The sequence below is a fragment of the Cervus canadensis genome, chromosome 29 (genome assembly GCF_019320065.1).
Source record: "Cervus canadensis isolate Bull #8, Minnesota chromosome 29, ASM1932006v1, whole genome shotgun sequence".
Classification (NCBI taxonomy): Eukaryota; Metazoa; Chordata; class Mammalia; order Artiodactyla; family Cervidae; genus Cervus; species Cervus canadensis.
The window spans coordinates 602,781-624,163 of NC_057414.1; the positions used below are offsets into that span (position 1 = coordinate 602,781).

The following is a 21,383-nucleotide window of genomic DNA, read 5'->3' on the forward strand; positions in this document are numbered from 1 at the left end:
GATGCCATTCAGCCATCTCATCCCTTGAAGCCCTCTTCTTCTTCTGCCCTCAATCTCTCCCAGCATCAGGGACTTTTCCAATGAGCCGTCTGCATCAGATGACCAAAATCCTGGAGCTTCCTCTTCAGAATCATTTGTTTCAGTGAATATTCAGCGATATTTCAGTGAATATACTTAAGATTGACTGGTTTGATCCAGGAGTCATCTCCAGCACCACAATTCAAAGGCATCAATTCTTTGGCATTCTGCCTTCTTTATGGTCCAACCCTCACAACCGTACATGACCACTGGGGAGGCCATAGCCTTGACTATACGGACCTTTGTCAGCAGAGTAATGTCTCTGCTTTTCAACACACTGTCTAGGTTTGTCATCCTTTTCCTGCTGTTAATAAATGCTTGTGTTATTCTCCAGACTATGTTAAGGAGCATTCTATTATAATCTACATTTTAAAAATGCAAAAACCAAGGAGTGTAGAGGTAAAATGATTCATACAAGGTCATACAGTTAATGAGACTGAGCCAGGACTCAAATTCATAGAATCTGACTTCAGATCCCATGCATTTTAAGGATTTTCCTGTATCTTTAATGTATTGAAAATCACAGCCTGTGCCATGTTAATCACATGCGAAGAACAATTTATCATCTGACCAATTCTTGTTAGTTTTTAGGTAATATTGTAGACAGAATAATGCTTTTTTCCATCTCCCCTCAAATGTCCCTGCCCTAATCCCCAGAACCTAGGTACATGTTACTAACATAGCAAAAAGGGCTTTGGGGATATGATTAAAGTGAAGGACCTTGAAGGAGTCTCTAGGAGTACCAGGTTGACCCAAACTATTTTGATTGCTTAAAAGCAGAACACTTTTCCTTGTTGCAGTCAGTCAGAGAGAGAGAGATGTGATTACAGAATAAGGATCAAAGTGAGGCAATGCTATCTGTCTTTAGAGAGGGAGGGAGGGGGCCGTGTGACGAGGCATGCAGGTGGCTTCAGAATGCTGAAAAAGGCAAGGAAATGAGCTATTTCCTGGTGTCTTCATAAAGACCGTAACCTCACTGCCCTTTTGATTTCAGCCCTTTGAAACCTGTAACAGTAGAACCCGCAGTTCTGGTCTACTGAATCACAGGATAATAAACCTGCGGCATTTTAAGCCACTGTGTTTGTGGTTGTTTACTGCACTAGCAATGTTGCTGCTCAGTTGCTAAGTCATATCTGCCTTTTGTGACCTATGGACGGCAGCCTGCCAGGCTCCTCTGTCCATGGGATTTCTGAAGCAAGAATATTGGAGTGGGTTGCCATTTCTTTCTCCAGGGGATCTTCCCAACCCAGGGATCAAACCATATCTCCTTCATTGGCAAGCGGGTTCTTTACCACTGAGCCACAGGGAGCCCCCTGCAGTAGCAATAGAAACCATATAATCAGCAACAAAGTTCTCTCCAGTATTAGAGAGAGGAGAAATGTTTTCATTCCTTCTGTATTTTCTCTCTGTCTCCCTTTCTCCCTCTTTCTCTCCACACATATGTGAACACTCACACAGACACATCTATCTTTATAATTCCTCTGGTAAGAATATTTTAAAATGACATGATTTAATAAGGAAGACTGACCAAATTCAGGTGGTGCTAATGGTAAACAACCTGCCTATCAATGCAGGAGACATAAGACACTGGGGTTCGATCCCTTGGTCAGGTCAGGAAGATCCCCTGGAGGAGGGCCTGGCAACCCACTCCAGTATTCTTGCCTGGAGAATCCCATGACAGAGGAGTCGGGCAGGCTACAGTCCATGGGAGTCACAAAGAGTCGGACGTGGCTGAAGCAACTAAGCACGCATGACCAAATTCCAGGCAGAATGCAGAACTTTCTCAAAGAGCAGTAAAAACAAGGGTTCAAACTTGTCTTGGGCTTGATTTTCAGGTCCTTTCCAGCCTTCCCTACCCTGTCACATGATCTCCTGTCTATCATAATCACTGACCTTGACTCTGTTTTGATTCAGACTATTTTGATGCCTTGGGCTTACTCTTCCAAGTATGGATTCCTGGTTTTGCTGTTTTCATTCCTATATGATTCTGAAAGGTACGCACATGTTTCTACCTAGCCAAGATGTACTCATTTCTAAAAATATCTTACCTGAGAACCAATTTACATGCACCTTTCTCCCTACCTTTCTGAAATGGCCTCAGTCTGTATTTTCTTCTGATTTTAATGAGAGAAAATACTCATTACATAAATGTTATTATTTGAAAAAGTTTCATGAGAAGAAGCACCAAGTGAAGTGGCAATTAAGTCTTCAGTTCCTCTCAGAGAGACTTGCAACACTTCTTTCTTCTTCTAAGTTCCTCACCTTTGCATTTTCTTCTTCATTCCTTTTGATCTCTTATTTTTAGACTCCATCTCTTTGCATTTTTTGATCAACGCAACCCTTTTCAAAAGCATATGACAATTCATTCAAATGCTTTGACCCAGAGATTCTACTCCTGGAAAACAAATGAAGTGAAATAAGATACAAAATGCATCAGGATATTCATTATAGCAATAATTTAGAGCTAGAGGAAGTCTAAATATTCATGAAAGACAGTTGATAAAGTATGACATGTCAACATAACTGATAACAAATAATGAAATTTATAATCATGAAGAAGAACTGGATTCAAATCCCAACTAAATTACCTAAAATACTGAACGCATATGTAAATAGGGAAGGCAAGTCTTCTGCTTAAGCCACAGTCTCAAATCTTCTGCTTAAGCCACAGTCTCCTCATTTAAAAATATGAATAATACTCTCATACTGACAACATGAAGATTAGATGAATTAACATATGTTAATATGCTGTGTTTATCACAGTTCTTGGAACATCATAACCACTCACTGCATTAACATCTTTACTATTCATTTTAAAAGAAGAAATTATTTATGCTATCTATGGTGAAACAGATCACCAGCCCAGGTGGGATGCATGAGACAAGTGCTCGGGCCTGGTGCACTGGGAAGACCCAGAGGAATCGGGTGGAGAGGGAGGTGGGAGGGGGGATCGGGATGGGGAATACATGTAAATCTATGGCTGATTCATATCAATGTATGACAAAACCCACTGAAATGTTGTGAAGTAATTAGCCTCCAACTAATAAAAAAAAAAAGAAAGGAAAAAAAAAAAGAAATCACCATTAAAAATGATTAAAAAACATAACAAGAATTGGTAGATTAACATGAAGTTATAAGAATATTGCTATTAAGAAAAGAACTCATGAAACAATTAGATAAACGTAGGCTATCTAGAGTTTTAATAAGGTTTTGATTTAAAAGAAAATACTTAAAAGATTTCTTACAATTTTAAATAGCTGAAGGATTTGAAAGCCCTTAAGTCCTCCAGTGGTTGCCAAAGGCAATTTTATATTCAATATATTCTACAAACTGGCAAATGCTTTTGAAAATAAGCAACACAAAGTTAAAAAACTCTTACTTGCATTTTAGCAGCTTTCAGAAGGAGTCTAATCAGAAGGCCAGTGGACCTTTGTTCTACTGACATGCCCTCCAAAATAACACAAGCTCACAATAGGTGGCCCCAATGAGGCCTTTTTTTATGATGACAAAGAAAACTGTTCCTACAAATCAAAGCCCATATAAACAAGGGAAAGGCTATTTTAAAACATTCACAATCAAAGCCAGTTGTCAGCCAGCAAGAGACACTGTTGAAATGACTCGTACCCATCACATATTTATTTCTACAGATGGAGAATTATACATTTGACTTGTTGGAAAGGTTGGGTACTAAAAATAGTCTTTGAAAAAACTAAGGCACAGAGAGAGGAACAAAAGGAGAGGCAGCTGCTTATTTCTTTCTCTGTAACAAAATGTGACTTCTAATGTAGTGATGGGAAAACAGCAGAGCCCCAAACGAAGCAATTTATAAAATCCACACTATAAAATAAAGCCACAGAATACAATGCTGATTAGCATTTAATGAAACTGCCAAGTATCTTAAAATATCAGTTATGTAATTTTGGTGTCTTATTGAGAAAACCACGGAGTCAGTGTGGTGGTGGTTTTATCACAGATGTTGTTGCTACACAAGTGGATAACCTGAGCCTCTAGAGAAACAAAATGATATTCTATGCTGAAGTTCAGTGATAAAAGAGGGAATTGCCTTGTGATAAGGAAGAGAATGAATTCGTACAGATCCCTTCAGCAGCAATGAAAATTCCTTGGGTAGATTTTGATTCAAGATGCTTTGTAAAAATGATTTAAAATGTCACCTGGACTGAAAATTTCTTTCAAATCAAATTTAGCTAAATAATTATTTTGCATTCTGAGATCAGACTAAAGACAACCAAAATCACTATTCCTGTTTCTCAAGAATTTTCTTCAGACCTCATCAAAATTTATTTTGCCACTCTTTGCTCTGTTTTACTAGTTTCTGTTCTTTCAAATTTTGTTGTTAGAGAAGATTCTTGAGAGTCCCTTGGACTGCAAGGAGATCCAACCAGTCCATCCTAAAGGAAATCAATCCTTAATATTCATTGGAAGGACTGATACTGAAGCTGAAACTCCAATACTTTGGCCACCTGATGCGAAGAACTGACTCATTAGAAAAGACTCTGATGCTGGGGAAGATTGAAGGTGGGAGGAGAAGGGGATGACAGAGGATGAGATGGTTGGATGGCATCACCGACTCAACGGACATGAGTTTGAGCACCTCCAGGAGATGGAGAAGGACAGGGGAGCCTGGCATGCTGCAGTCCATGGGGTCACAAAGAGTTGGACACAGATTAGCAACTGAGCAACAACAGCAAAATTCCTCCTCAAATGTTATTGCTAATTTATTTTAAATCTTGTAGTTCTGGTTCTGTACCAAGTGGAGGACATAAACTGTAGTATTTGCCCTCTAATCCCACAGACCTTCCTCTGTGTTGATAAATAAACATGCTGCTACCCATCCCTGGCCTGATTTTCTCCTCTGGGCATCAGAAATTAGATAAGCCAGCAAATGATGACTGACAGCTAAAGTGAGTTAGAAGATGAATGTTGCTATATAAACTGAGTTTATTAACTATTAGTAATCTCTGAGAGTTGATGGCATTACATCAATAATTGTAAATTTTTATTTGTTCTAGATGAAAATTAGCCAAAATCATCTGACCAATGTATATAGCAAGATGATTTTTACTTTTCTCTGAATTTCTATGTGCATTCATAAACAATCTGAACACTACATGGCAGGCTTTATAGGAATTGTAGGACATTTTAACTGAAAGGTACCATACAGGTCAGTGGGTCCTCTCTTAAATACCATTCCAGAGATGTAGAGGTTTAGGTGTCAGACTCAGGTGGATTTCTGGAGCTTGGATTGGATAATTCTGTTTTAAAAGCATGGCCATCTCAAGAGAGAGAGAATGAAAAGACAGCGTTTAGGGATGAGGCTGGAAGTATAAGTCAAGCAGTCAAATGGAGATACATAACTAAAAATGCTGAGCAATTAAATGCAAACTAGACATAAGGGAACTAAAAGAGACTAGGGATTCAAGCACAGAGCTATTGAGTGTGGATAAGGCAGTAGAAGATGAAATCTGGTTGAAACACCCTGAAATACTGTGGCAGAGTCAGAAGGACTTTTTCTAGATCACGTTTGGCCTCATTTCTAAATTGGGATTTGTTATAAAGTCCTGGGCCAATGTAAATAAGTATGACTATAGACTCAATTTGACTATAGACTATTTATAGAATTCAAGTCAAATTTGTCATCCAACCTCTATGTAAAGAACTCTAGTGGCAAACACTTATTATTTTCCAAAAATGTCCATTTTGGTTTTGGAAAACTCTGAATATTGGACAGTTTTTCCTTTTATTATACCCAAATGGGTCCCTGATAACTTCCACCCACTTGTTCTAGCTTTTTCTGCTGTACATAACAACAATAGGAATGGAATATCAATTGGATTATTTTTAGAAATTCAACTGGACCAAACATTCAAGTAGCAAGATTATCTGGACATCTTAATTTAAGGTCTTAATCACCAGGAAAAACAGAAATAAGCTATTTTACTAAAACTACAGAGAGGCTAATATTCATGTAATTGTTCTCTACTAGCAAACGTTTCACAGCATTTTAAACATTCTCTAATAAAATTAAGTCCTTTTTATAAGATATTTTAAAAGCATTATAATAAGATTACTATCTTTATTGTCAACACATTTAGTGAGGACATCTTGAGACAAGTACTTAGCTTGATTCTTTGCAAGAGAAATGTCCTTGCTGTCAATGACCTTCAAATGTATAGTCATGGCAGGAACTATGGCAGGAAAGGTCTGAAGACTATTTTCTACTTGAAGTCCATAACATATTTTGGAGCAAGATGTAAAATATAAGGGGAACATTATACTTTCTTAAGATAATTGGAATGTATTTATCAAGCTCAAAGGAGTCAATCAGTGTAAATTTGTTGCTATTTTATTAAAATCAGAGAAAGGGGATAATAAAAGGAACAAGTCATTCCACAATCAAGAGGAAAAGAATCACACATGTCCCCATATTTTACAAGAGCGCTTTCATTCAGATACATCTAGCAGTTACTTATTACCAAAGGGCATCCTTTCCTTGGAAATAGGAGCTTGAGGAAAACTCTTCAGGGAATGATCAAAATCCAGCAAAGCAAGCACAGGTGGCTTCTGCCTGAGTAGGAGGAGGGAAACATTTTGTACTGATAACAGTTCTGATAAGGGTCTCTGTAGACACATGCCAAGGATTTCCACTGGGACATCCCCTGGGGACTTTAACATCATTTAAGTTATAGCGAGGTCAGGTTTTTTGCCCTAATTCTATTGCCTAAGCCTTTCATAAATGGCTCTGATACAACAAATTGTGGTAATCTTCTTTTTCCATGAGCAGGGGCTGCTTTTCTTCAGGAAGCTGGTTTCTCTTTCGACGACATAACAGGCTAGTAAGTCCTCCCAGTACAGCAGTAAGGACCGACCCAACCACAGCTGCCCCAATGAGCCATGGCCAGATTTGACGTGCTTGTTCTAAGTAGGGCTTAATGTAATCTTGAAAAATGTCCGGTTCTGAAACAGAAAGACATCCCAATGTTTTTACTATCATCACCATCACCATCATCCTTGCTCCATACTTTGGAGTCAGAGACTAAGTTTGAATCCCAGCTCTGCTACTTACTAGCTATAAGAGCTTGAGAAAGTTACACCTAATACCCCAAGGCTTCAGTGTTTTCAACAGAAAATAGGAAAACAATGCCACCTTGTTTGGATGTTTCAAACTTCATAGATAGTATCTGATCTGTAAATTGTATAGTGCCTGCTCCCTGCCAGCTACTCTAACTCTTCTAGCTATTTGTTGTTATTTGACTCTATATTTCTAAGTAATAGGCAAATACTACTATCTCTTAATTTCTCAAGTTTATCTCTGGGGTTTGTCATGCATAAGCAATGATTTTAGCTCTCTCACAACTTCCATTTTCTCCATCTTTTCAGTATAATGATATCACGATTTGGGGCCAAATCCACATCTAGGACTTTCATTATTTTTAGTATTTAAATTTGATTCACAATTGAACCTAATAGTATTCTATGGTTACATTATGATTACATTTTCTTTCTCACATCATTTTCCTCTTAGAGTTAATGATTTATCATATATATATATATATATATATATATATATATATATACACATATATATATGTATATATATATTTACTTGATATTAAAGGACACATCACTATTTACAAGACACTCTAAAATATCCATTTTGTGACACAAAGGAAAGAAGAGAGTGTATCTTGGGCTTACCTTGCAAGAAAATATGACTATGTGACTCAAGTCTTAAGCAAAAGTAACACATGTAACTTTGGGGTGGTTCCCTTAAAAAGAAAAAGTATGCCTTCTCCTTTTCCTTTTTCTCCTTTCAACTAATGCAAATAGCGTGTTAATGAGCCAGGACAGGTCATGTGATCAAGGGTACACCCTAGATCTTATAGAACTACAAGAAAGCAGCAGCTCTGGTCCCTGAAATTATGGAGCATGTATTTGACTATATACCAAAACTGCTATTTGAGCAATAAATTAACTTATCTAGGCCATGGATATTTGAGCCTATATCTGCTCCCCAACCTTACCTTCCCACTGTTGCTGATGTGGGAACTGTAACAGCTTTTTTTATAACCTATTTTGTTGGCTACAATTGACTAGCTCCAAGTGAACCACTGACTCAAGATGGGCCAATCAAAATTGGCCATTATCCAGAATTCACTGTGCAGAATTGAGTCCAGTGACTAGGAGCTGGTAACAGTCTCAGTGCTAGAGAAGGGGGGAGGTGGGGGAGAATGAGAAAGGGAAAGAGAGAGAGAGAAGATGAACCTTTAGACTGCTTCGTTTCCTGGTTCCTACTGTTGCTCAGTCTCAGCTACATTTTTGTCTTTTTTACATTTCTAGTGTTCATTCTTTCCTTGGGTTTTGTAAACCAATAAATTATCTTTTTAGGTAATCTTGTTTCTATGGAGTTTCTGACATTTGCACTTCAAAAAGTCCTAATTATTTTTAAAGGTTAATTAGATTCCTGCAATAATAAAAGATGGAGTAAGTACCTTAGGATACTCTGAAGTTACAGTTATATGAAAGCTATGTTATCATAAAAAATTACATCAACCAAATAAAAAGAAAATGAGTATTATTTTATAAAATATCTAGGAAAGAATGGGTAGCAACGTGTTGTGAAATATAAAATGAGAGTCTCAATGTTCACCATAAACTCAAGAACTCAGAACATTAAAGCAAGAGACTTTGTTAAAAATTAATTTTATATTATATTTCAATCTTCATTCAAAGGAGAAAAAACTGGCATTTCCCAGACTTAAGTGTGACTACAGAGCTCAGACGCTGTCTGTTTCCCCTGTTACTTTCTGCATTTCTGTCCTTCGCACTGCCTTTTGCCAGCTGTCACTAAGATACTTCTAACATTCTTAGGCTCCATTAAGCATAATTTGAAAAATATAGCCAGTTAATGTTTCTCTTCATCATGAAGGGGCAATAAGCTGCAAAGAATTAACATTATAAAATAAATAATAATAAAAAAATTATAACTTTGGATTAATACTAATTTAAATCTAAGAAATAAAAGCTAACAAAACTAAAATAAATTTTAAAATGTGAAAAGTGTTTTCATCAGACATAAAAGTTAGTTTTAATACATTTAAAAATCATATTGAAAGTGAGACTACAAATGCTTAGCTTGCATTGCTATTAATAGCTTCAATATATAGTGTATTTTAACTGTAACAAAATGGAGATACACAGAGGTTACATAATAATTATGATTTTCTTTATTGCTTGCTGCTCAGCTCAAATGCTTTCAAAATTTTAAAATATTATTTCTTTACCTGTCCTTCTGCTTTCCAGCTTATGTTATTGTTTCTCTACTTTGGTTCATTTCAAGTGGTCTTAAATTTTACTGTCACCAGTGGACTATCTTCTTTGAAACAACCTGTATTTCTTACTAGCTTCAACCTAAACTTTTGACTTTTTTTTGTTTCATGCTCTGTCATTTCCAAAGCATATTCGCATGCCCATTTATCTATACAAGAAATGCATAAGGTAGTTAGGAATCATTATTCTAATTTAATGAATTCCTAATCTGCAATTTAGAAAATTTGCCTGTAATATTTAGACTCTTCAATGCATCTGTAACCCTTGGTATGATGCCTTTCACATAAAAAGTAATTTATAACTGTCATTTATTATTCTTATTCCATACTGTTCATGGGGTTCTCAAGGTAAGGCTACTGAAGTGGTTTGCCATTCCCTTCTCCAGTGGACCACATTCTGTCAGACCTCTCCACCATGACCCAGCTGTCTTGGGTGGCCCCACACAGAATGGCTTCGTTTCACTGAGTTAGACAAGGCCGTGGTCCATGTGATCAGACTGGCTAGTTTTCTGTGATTGTGGTGATGAAAAGGCAAAAAGATAGGACACTGAAAGATGAGTTTCCCAGGTTGGTAGGTGCACAATATGCCCCAGGAGATCAGTGGAGAAATAACTCCAGAAAGAATGAAGGGATGGAGCCAAAGCAAAAACAACACCCAGTTGTGGATATGACTGGTGATAGAAGCAAGGTCTGCTGCTGTAAGGAGCAATATTGCATAGTAACCTGGAATGTTAGGTCCATGAATCAAGGCAAATGGGAAGTGGTCAAACAGGAGATAGTAAGAGTGAAGACTGACATTCTAGGAATCCGCGGACTGGAATGGGTGAATTTAATTCAGATGACCATTATACCTACTGCTGTGGGCGGGAATCCCTTAGAAGTAATGGAGTAGCCATCATAGTCAACAAAAGAGTCCGAAATGCGGTACTTGGATGCAGTCTCCAAAACGACAGAATGATCTCTGTTCGTTTCCAAGGCAAACCATTCAATATCATGGTAATCCAAGTCTATGCCCTGACCAGTAATGCTGAAGAAGCTGAAGCTAAACGGTTCTATGAAGACCTACAAGACCTTTTAGAACTAACACCCAAAAAAGATGTCCTTTTCATTATAGCTGGCTGGAAAGCAAAAGTAGGAAGTCAAGAAACACCTAGAGTGACAAGCAAGTTTGGCCTTGGAGTACAGAATGAATCAGGGCAAAGGCTAATAGAGTTCTGCCAAGAGAACACACTGGTCATAGCAAATACCGTCTTCCAACAACACAGAGAAGACTCTACACATGGACATCACCAGATGGCCAACACCAGAATCAGACTGATTATGTTCTTTGCAGCCAAAGATGGAGAAGCTCTATACAGTCAGCAAAAACAAGACTGGGAGCTGACTGTGGCTCAGATCAAGAACTCTTTATTACCAAATTCAGACTTAAATTGAAGAAAGTAGGGGAAACCACTAGACCATTGAGGTATGACCTAAATCAAATCCCTTATGATTATACATTGGAAGTGAGAAATAGATTTAAGGGACTAGATCTGATAGACAAAGTGCCTGATGAACTATGGATGGAGTTTCATGACATTATGCAGGAGACAGGGATCAAAATCATCACCAAGAAAAAAAAACTTCAAAAAAGCAAAATGGCTGTCTGAGGAGGCCTTACAAATAGCTGTGAAAAGAAGGGAACTGAAAAGCAAAGGATAAAAGGAAAGATATACCCATCTGGATGCGGAGTTACAGAGAATAGCAAGGAGAGATTAAAAAACGTTCCTCAGCAATCGATGCAAAGAAATAGAGGAAAACAATAGGATGGGAAAGACTAGAGATCTCTTCAAGAAAATTAGAGATACCAAGGGAATATTTCATGCAAAGATGGGCTCAATAAAGGACAGAAATGGTATAGACCTAAGAGAGGCAGAATATATTAATAAGAGGTGGCAAGAATACACAGAAGAGCTCTACAAAAAAGATCTTAATGACACATAAAATCACGATGGTGTCATCACTCACCTAGAGCCAGACATCCTGGAATGTGAAGTCAAGCGGGCCTTAGGAAGCATCACTAAGAACAAAGCGAGTGGAGAAGATGGAATTCTAGTTGAGCTATTTCAAACCCTAAAAGATGATGCTGTGAAAATGCTGTACTCAATACGCCAGAAAATCTGGAAAACTCAGCAGTGGACACAGGACTGGAAAAGGTCAGTTTTCATTCCAATCCCAAAGAAAGGCAACGCCAAAGAATGCTCAAACTACTGCACAATTGCACTTATCTCACACACTAGTAAAGTAATGCTCAAAATTCTCCAAGCCATGCTTCAGCAATACGTGAACCATGAACTTCCAGATGTTCAAACTGGTTTTAGAAAAGGCAGAGGAACCAGAGATCAAATTGCCAACATCCACTGGATCATCAAAAAAGCAACAAAGTTTGAGAAAAACATCTATTTCTGCTTTATTGATTATGCCAAAGCCTTTGACTGTGTGGATCAAAATAAACTGGAAAATTCTGAAAGAGATGGGATTAGCAGACCACCTGACCTGCCTCTTGAGAAACCAGTATGCAGGTCAAGAAGCAACAGTTAGAACTGGATATGGAAAAACAGACTAGTTCCAAATAGGAAAAAGGAGTACATCAAGGCTGTGTATTGTCACCCTGCTTATTTAACTTATATGCAGAGTACATCATGAGAAACGCTGGGCTGGGAGAAGCACAAGCTGGGATCAATATTGCCAGGAGAAATATCAGTAACCTCAGATATGCAGAGGACACCACCTTTATGGCAGAAAGTTTAGAAGAACTAAAGCGCTTCTTGATAAAAGTGAAAGAGGAGAGTGAAAATATTGGCTTAAAGCTCAATATTCAGAAAACTAAGATCATGGCATCCGGTCCCATCATTTCATGGCAAATAGATGGGGAAACAGTGGAAACAGTGTCAAACTTTATTTGGGGGGGGCTCCAAAATCACAGTAGATGGAGATTGCAGCCATGAAATTAAAAGACACTTACTCCTTGGAAGAAAAGTTATGACCAATATAGACAGCATTTTAAAAAACAGAGACATTACTTTGTCAAAAAAGATCCATCTAGTTAGGGCTCTGGTTTTTCCAGTAGTCATGTATGGATGTGAGAGTTGGACTGTGAAGAAAGCTGAGCACCAAGAAACTGATGCTGTTGAACTGTGGTGTGGAGGAGACTCTTGAGAGTCCATTGGACTGCAAGGAGATCCAACCAGTCCATCCTAAAGGAGATCAGTCCTGGGTGCTCTTGGAAGGACTGATGCTGAAGCTGAAACTCCAATACTTTGGCCACCTCATGCGAGGAGTTGACTCATTGGAAAAGACCCTGATGCTGGGAGGGATTGCGGGCAGGAGGAGAAGGGGACAACAGAGGATGAGACGGTTGGATGGCATCACCGGCTCAATGAACACAAGTTTGGGTAGACTCCCAGAGTTGGTGATGGACAGGGAGGCCTGGCGTGCTGTGGTTCATGGGATCACTAAGAGTTGGATATGACTGAGTGACTGAACTGAAATAAACTGAATTTTTATTCCAAAATAGTTCTGGCAATAGTTCAAATGAATCAGCTTGCAATAAGATTTTATCTCTTTCAAACTTGGTTTGGTCACTGATTTTGTTCAATTTTCTCTTCTGGATTCCCAGATTCTTTCCTTCTATGCTCCTTTGTGACACCTGGCACAATTACCTGTGTGTATAGTTATTTATATGTGTGTCTTATTTTCCAAACTCGATCACAAACTCTTGACAGCAAGCAATGTATCTTTATTTATCTTTCATTCTTCTATTCATTTATTTATTCATTCATGCAGCAACAGTTACTGAGACACAATACATGCCAGGTGGTGGTTTACACATGTGAAAGGATCAGAGCTCCTGCCTGAAGGAAACCATAACTGGAAGAGGAGACTGACAAGCAAAAAAATTGGTTTAAGAACAATGCTGTTCTAATGAAAGTATGTAAAAGATACAATGGGATGATAGGGAAAAGGCCTCTTCTATCTGTCTTTTGAGTCAGAGAAGGCATCTCAGGAGACTATCCCACTGAGTAGAAAAATGAATTAGAACTTGAATGTAGGATGCTGATGGCAAGCCATCCCTGGCAGAAGGAACAGGATTTACCTTTACATACACGTGGCCAAGCTGAGACAGTTCAGTTCAAGCGCTCAGTCGTGTCCGACTCCTTGTGACCCCATGAATCGCAGCACGCCAGGCCTCCCTGTCCATCACCAACTCCGGGAGATTACTCAAACTCATATCCATCAAGTCGGTGATGCCATCCAATCATCTCATCCTCTGTCGACCCCTTCTCCTCCTGCCTTCAATCTTTCCCAGCATCAGGGTCTTTTCCAATGAGTCAACTCCTCGCATGAGGTGGCCAAAGTATTGGAGTTTCAGCTTCAGCATCAGTCCTTCAAGAGCACCCAGGACTGATCTCCTTTAGGATGGACTGGTTGGATCTCCTTGCAGTCCAAGGGATTCTCAAGAGTCTTCTCCAACACCATAGTTCAAAAGCATCAGTTTTTTGGCGCTCAGCTTTCTTCACAGTCCAACTCTCACATCCATACATGACCATTGGAAAAACCATAGCCTTGACTAGACAGACCTTTGTTAGCAAACTAATGTCTCTGCTTTTTAATATGCTATCTAGGTAGGTCATAACTTTCCTTCCAAGGCGTAAGCGTCTTTTAATTTCATGGCTGCAATCACCATCTGCAGTGATCTTGGAGCCCCAAAAAATAAAGTTTGACACTGTTTCCTCTGTTTCCCCATCTATTTGCCATGAAGTGATGGGACCAGATGCCATGATCTTAGTTTTCTGAATGGTGAGCTTTAAGCCAACTTCTTCACTCTCCTCTTTCACTGTCATCAAGAGGCTTTTTAGTTCCTCTTCACTTTCTGCCATAAGGGTGGTATCATCTGCATATCTGAGGTTATGGATATTTCTCCTGGCAATCTTGATCCCAGCTTGTGCTTCTTCCAGCCCAGCGTTTCTCATGATATACTATGCATAGAAGTTAAATAAGCAGCGTGACAATACACAGCCTTGACGTACTCCTTTTCCTATTTGGAACCAGTCTGTTTTTCCATGTCCAGTTCTAACTTGCTTCCTGACAGAGGCAGGTCAGGTGGTCTGGTATTATCATCTCTTTCAGAATTTTCCACAGTTTATTGTGATCCACACAGTCAAAGGCTTTGGCATAGTCAATAAAGCAGAAATAGATGTTTTTCTGAAACTCTGTTGGTTTTTTGATGATCCAGTGTATGTTGGCAATTTGATCTCTGGTTCCTATGCCTTTTCTAAAACGAGCTTGAACATCTGGAACTTCTTCAAATCCCATGTGCAGAATGAAATATTCCAATTACTGTGCATGCCTCCTCCCCTCCTTTTTTAAAATTAATTTATTCATTTTAATTGGAGGCTAATTACCTTACAATATTGTGGTGGTTTTTGTCATACTTTGACATGAATCAGCCATAGGTGTACATGTGTCCCCCAACCCAAAACTCCCCTCCCACCTCATTCCCTATCCCATCCCTCTGGGTTGTCCCAGTGCACCGACTGTGAGTGCTCTGTTTCATGCATCGAGCCTGGACTGGTCATCTGTTTCACATATGGCAATATACATGTTTCAATGCTATTCTCTCAAATCATCCAACTCTGGCCTTCTCCCACAGAGTCCAAAAGTCTGTTCTTTATATCTGTCTCTCTACTGCTGTCTCACGTATAGGGTTGTCAGTGCTGTCTTTCTAAAGTCTAAATATATAAATGCATATATACGCATTGATATACTGTATTGATGTTTGTCTTTCTCACTTGTTTCACTCTGTATAATAAGCTCCAGTTTCATCCACCTCATTAGAACTGAATCAAATGTGTTCTTTTTAATAGCTGAGTAATATTCCATTGTGTATATGTACCACAACTTTCTTATCCATTCATCTGCCGATGGACATTAGCTTGCTTCCATGTCCTGGCTATTGTAAACAGTGCAAGGAAACAATCCCATTCACCATTGTGATGAAAAGAATAAAATCATTAGGAATAAATCTCCCTAAAAAAACAAAAGACCTATATATAGAAAACTATAAAACACTGATGAAAGAAATCAAAGAGGACACAGATGGATGGAGAAATATACCATGTTCATGAATCAAAGAATCAATATAGTGAAAATGAGTATACTGCCCAAAACAATCTATAGAGTCAATGCAATCCCTATCAAGCTACCAATGGTATTTTTCAGAGAACTAGAACAAATAATTTCACAATCTGTATGGAAATACAAAAAACCTCAAATAGCCAAAGCATCTTGAGAAAGAAGAACGGAACTGGAGGAATAAACCTGCCTGACTTCAGACTATACCACAAAGCCACAGTCATCAAGTCAGTATGGTACTGGCACAAAGACAGAAATATAGATCAATGGAAGAAAATAGAAAGCCCAGAGATAAATCCACGCACCTATGGACACCTTATCTTTGACAAAGGAAGCAAAAATGTACAATGGAGAAAAGACAATCTATTTAACAAGTGGTGCTGGGAAAACTGGACAACCACCTGTAAAAGAATGAAACTAGAACACTTTCTAACACCACACACAAATATAAACTCAAAATGGATTAAAGATCTAAATGAAAGACCAGAAACTATAAAACTCCTAGACCAGAAACTATAAAACTCCTAGAAAACATAGGCAAAACACTCTCTGACAAAAATCACAGCAGGATTCTCTATGACCCACCTCTCAGAGTAATGGAAATAAAAGCCAAAATAAACAACTGGAACCTAATTAAACTTAAAAACTTTTGCACAATGAAGGAAACTATAAGCAAGGTGAAAATACAGTCTTCAGAATGGGGGAAAATAATAGGAAATGAAGCAACTGACAAAGAGTCAATCTCTAAAATATACAAGCAGCTCATGCAGCTCAATACCAGAAAAATAAAAAACCCAATCAAAAAGCGGGCCAAAGAACTAAACAGATATTTCTCCAAAGAAGACATACAGATGGCTAACAAACATGTGAAAAGACGCTCAACATCATTCATTATCAGAGAAATGCAAATCAAAACCAAAGTGAGGTACCATCTCACACCAGTCAGAATGGCTGCTATCAAAAAGTCTACGAACAGTAACTCCTGGAGAGGGTGTGGAGAAAAGGGTGTGCCATAAAACCTACTAATCCCACTGCTGGGCATACACACTGAGGAAACCAGAATTGAAAGTGACATGTGTACCCTCTCTCATTTTTAAAATCAAATGTCAAGTCTTTTGGAATATATTAGACGAAGGAAGCTCTTAGCAAAGTAGCACTGTATAGAAAGCAGGAGTATATTTGCCAACAGGATTCAACCCATTTTGGTTTCATCTTTTAATCAGTTGTGCATGACAAAATGACCTGCTACTCGATTTTTAAAAACATCACTAAATTCAATTATAAGAGAAAATATTTGACTAAAGCAAGAAGTCATCAGCTGCCTTTTATGGAAAACACTTGAGTAATTATAAATATGGCTGCCTAAATGATGAATAATTAACTGCCTGAACTAAATTATATTGAAAAATTTAAAGACAATTTTAGTAAGGCTAAAGTTTAGCAATGTATAGAGATAAAAGTTTAAACTCCTTGAATGTACTATAGGAACAACAGAATAATTCATAAAATGGAAAATAGGCAACTGTTGCTTATTTTAAAGCAAAACTTCTCTAAAACTTGTGCAAATTCACAGCCATATGAAAATACTCTACATTTAAATACTCTAAATACATTAAATACTCTAAAAACATTTAAAATCAATTTTATTTTAAAAATCTAACTATAAACAAATAATAAATACCATTAATCCCTTAATGTGATACTCCTTTCCCTTTTCTTCTTCAATAGTTTTTGTTGCCTTTTCAGTAAAAAGTAGCCTTTTGAACATAAGGGAAAGAACAATGAGGTGGAGCCTGGTGGGGGTACAGTCCACAGGGTTGCAAAGAGTTGAACATAACTGAGCATGCACACATGCATGCACACAATGAGGTGGAACATGAAAGTCACTACCACATTGTGATCGTAAAGGATTGTAAAGACTGGCAGTTTATATGCTGATGTATCTCACATTAGTATCTGCAGGCCACAATCTCTTCTGAGGTTCAAGGCCATCTAACTACTTCAGAGACATCTTTACTATGATGTAAAGATCATTCACCCCATTTCACTATGTAACAGACACCACCTTTAGAGTCTCTCCATGTCTGGCCCTGCTCCCATTGTTACTGCCTTAATGAATTCAATCACCATTTATCATAGGCCAGAAAGCTTAAAGTCGTCTTCAATATCTCCTTCTTTCTCATCTATTATATAAATCATTTTCCAAGTTACATAAACTTTGCTTTCAAAATAACTTCAAATTCTTTTGTCCTTTCTACCTTGCCTCCTATCACCATGGCTGCAATTCAAATTTCCTTCAGCTCTCCCCTGGATACTTGTAACAGCATTTTCATCAGCCTCCCTGAATGTGCTTTGCAACTGCCATAAAACTTCCTACAAGCTGCAGCAAACATAATCTTATGAAAACTCAAATTCGACCCTGATTTGTTTAAAATTCATTAATGACTTTGTTATCTTAGCAATATGGCCCAAGACTCCCTTTTCAGCTAATGAATTCCTCCTGTCATGGATATTCTCTGAAATGTCACTTCATTGACTCCTAGAGATAGGCACATCTCTAAATAAAAGAGTCATTAGGTAAATAGTGGTTTAAGGTTGTTCTCTTTCATTAGGAGGAGACTATGTTGTTTGCCACTGTATCTGTAGTGTCTAAAAGAATGCCTTGTACGAGGTAATTACTAAACATATGCATGTAAAAGGAATAAATAAACCAATAAAATCACCTAAAAAATACCTAGTGCAATAAAAGGCTTGAAATACATTAAAAATATCTAAAAATGACCTGAGTATTAAGAGGTGTGATTTTTTTTCTAGCAAGCTTTATTTATATGTATTGTACTATACATAAGAAAGTGTTAGGCCCTCAGTCATGTCCATCTCTGTGACCCCATGAACTTCAGCCCACCAGGCTCTTGTGTCCATGGGATTTCCCAGGCAAGAATACTGCAGTGGGTTAAGTATACTTTATTTGTATATAATTACATGTAAGCCATACTTACACACATTTATTCTTCATGATAAATATCACTTGTGTTCAATTTAATTCTTTGATTTTACTCCATACCAGATATTCTTTGGTACTTAGACTAGAGAAGCTTGCAAGATATCAATTCTGATTTTGCAGGGCTTACAGCCAAGGTAGAAAGAAAGAAAGTGAAGTTGCTCAATTGTGTCTGACTCTTTGCGAGTCTATGCACTGTGGCTCAACAGGCTCTTCTGTCCATGGGATTTTCCAGGCAAAAATACTGCAGTGGGTTAAGTATACTTTATTTGTATGTAATTACATGTACATACATGTACATGTGGGCTGCCATTTCCTTCTATAACAGTCAAGGTAGAGTGGGAGACAAATCATATGTAGAAAAATTAGCATGCAATTCTAACAAAGAAGTGATTAAACATGGCTATGTGTATATATGTACATGAATATTTATATATAATTATTTCATATCTGAGAGTTTGACAAATAGATGAAGGGGATCAGAATTTAGCTAGAGAGAATAGTGTGATCAAAAGCATGATGCCATGAAAGAGTCTGTTATGTTCTGGAAATGGAAATCATAAAATCCTGATGGTGAATCTTTGAAAAACTGTTATGAACATGTTCCTTTCTTTATGCACTATGGGTGTTTCCAGAAGGAAGGGAAAACATGTCACTGGAGGCAACCTTTTTTTTCAACTCACAGGAATTCACTCCCCTTATCACTCCTCCACCCTCCACCCTTATGACACCTTCACCCTGTTCACAGTGATCTCAAGGATTTCAAAGAAGTGATCTCCTCCACCAGCGATTTTAGTACTCCTTCCATTGGCTATGATCTTCAGGTAAAACAGAACAGGTCAACCAAACCCATACCTGTCCAACTAATGGCTCCCCAAAGGGCAAGAGAATATTGATAAAATACAGATTCTCCTGTTGACCTTAAAATGTGGTTATGCTATGCCGCATACTAGCTAGATGGCCTGGGACAAGTTAGTCATATCTTTTAAGCTTCTATTTTCTCATCTATGATCTGGAAAAAGAAGTAATAGTATCTTCATAAGGGTAGTAATGAAGGTTAAAGCAAATAATGCATACTGCACTTCTAGAAGAGTTCATGACACCTAAAAAGATTCATAATGTGTTGGCTATTATGAAGTGATTCAGTTTATCTCATCTGTGTAATTTTCCATTGTGCATACATCTCAAATTGGAGAATTTAGCATTCCAGAAATACATAGTACACTTTATACCTCTATTTTGTTCTTCTTTTAGTTTTGAATATTCCCTACTCTTTTCCATCCGCTATCTGCCTGCTCACCCTTCAAGGTCTCATCTTGTTTCTCTAGTTAGAACTATTGTGAAGTCATTGCCTTTTCCTCTGTGCTCCCCTAGTATTCTGTTTATGACTCCTTTACTGCACTTAACACAGCCTGATGTTTCATAGTTTCTTGCACAATGGTCTGACTTGTACACTGAATTTAGAGCTCCTTGAGGCTAGAGGTATGTCATTAATGTATGTGTCACTAAGGTCTAACAAGAGGTAGGAAGTTGATAAATGTCATTTATTGAGAGGAGGAGCTAAGATGGTGGAGGAATAGGATGGGGAGACCACTTTCTCCCCCACAAATTCATCAAAAGAACATTTGAACGCTGAGCAAACTCCACAAAACAACTTCTGATCGCTAGCAGAGGACATCAGGCACCCAGAAAAGCAGCCCATTGTCTTCAAAAGGTGGTAGGACAAAATATAAAAGATAAAAAGAGAGACAAAAGAGTTAGGGATGGAGATCCATCCCGGGAAGGGAGTCTTAATAGAGGAAGTTTCCAAACACCAGGAAACCCTCTCACCGGCAGGTCTGAGGGAAGTTTTTGAATCTCAGAGGGTAACCTAAAGGGGAGGAAAAGTAAATAAAACCCACAGATTACATGCCTAAGAGCAACTCCCAGCAGAAAAGTACCCCAGATGCTCGCATCCGCCACCAGCAAGTGGGGGCTGGACAGAGAGGAGCGGGCGGCATTGCTTAGGGTAAGGACCGGGCCTGAATGCCCTGAGGGCAGTCGGAGGGAGCTAATGTGAGATAGCAACTTAAACTGTGGGATAGCAAGAGAGAGAGAATTAATCTGCGAAAAGCCCTAACCTAAGGCACAGCCGGCCCATTCACAGAACAGAGGACTGAGCAATTCCAGAGACGAGATAGCCAGCTGCGGACGAGCCCATCACCCGCTGGAGGCAGTGGGGAGGCGGGCACCAGCCAGAGCCTGAAAGCGGCAAACTCGGCCCCAGAGACGGCATCCCCTACCAAACTGCAAACAGGCTTCCAGTCTCTAACCACAGACTTCCTGAGATTCTGGATGGTTGACATCCGCTGGGAGGGTCGCAGCCAGAGATCAGCTCCCCAGAAGAGAAACAAGGCACACCGGACCGGCGCGCCTAGAAACTGAGGCTGGGACGGGGAGGGGAGAAGTCCTGCTCGTCAAGCTCCTGGTTGCCTGAGCTGCTAGGACCCTGAACAGCACAAAACGCAGGCCCAACCGAGTCTGCGCCTTTGTGGAGTACCCGAGAACCTGAACCTGAGCGGCTTGGGCCTGGGAAGTGCACATAACTCAGGGCCCGCTCCCTGTAGAGCAGCCTGGAGCCTGAGCAGTGTAGACGGGGAAAGCACATGCGTGAGCGGGGACAAACCCAGTGTGGCCGGAACACTGTGAGTGCTCCCCACACACACCAGTGACATTTGTCTGCAGCGCCCCTCCCTCCCTGCCGCACGACTGAACAAGCGAACCTAAACAAGAGACCACCTCCG

The 21,383-nt window shown here is 38.9% G+C and overlaps 1 protein-coding gene across 1 annotated transcript in view; it reads right to left on the bottom strand.

Moving 5' to 3' along the window:
• Positions 1-6,426: 6,426 nt before the first annotated feature.
• Positions 6,427-21,383, bottom strand: part of TYR (tyrosinase) — a 112,901-nt gene continuing 97,944 nt past the window's right edge. Inside the window, exon 5 of the mRNA XM_043452683.1 lies at positions 6,427-7,053. Coding sequence (XP_043308618.1) covers positions 6,827-7,053 — 227 coding nt within the window. The 3' untranslated portion in view covers positions 6,427-6,826. The remainder of the gene's footprint in view (positions 7,054-21,383) is intronic.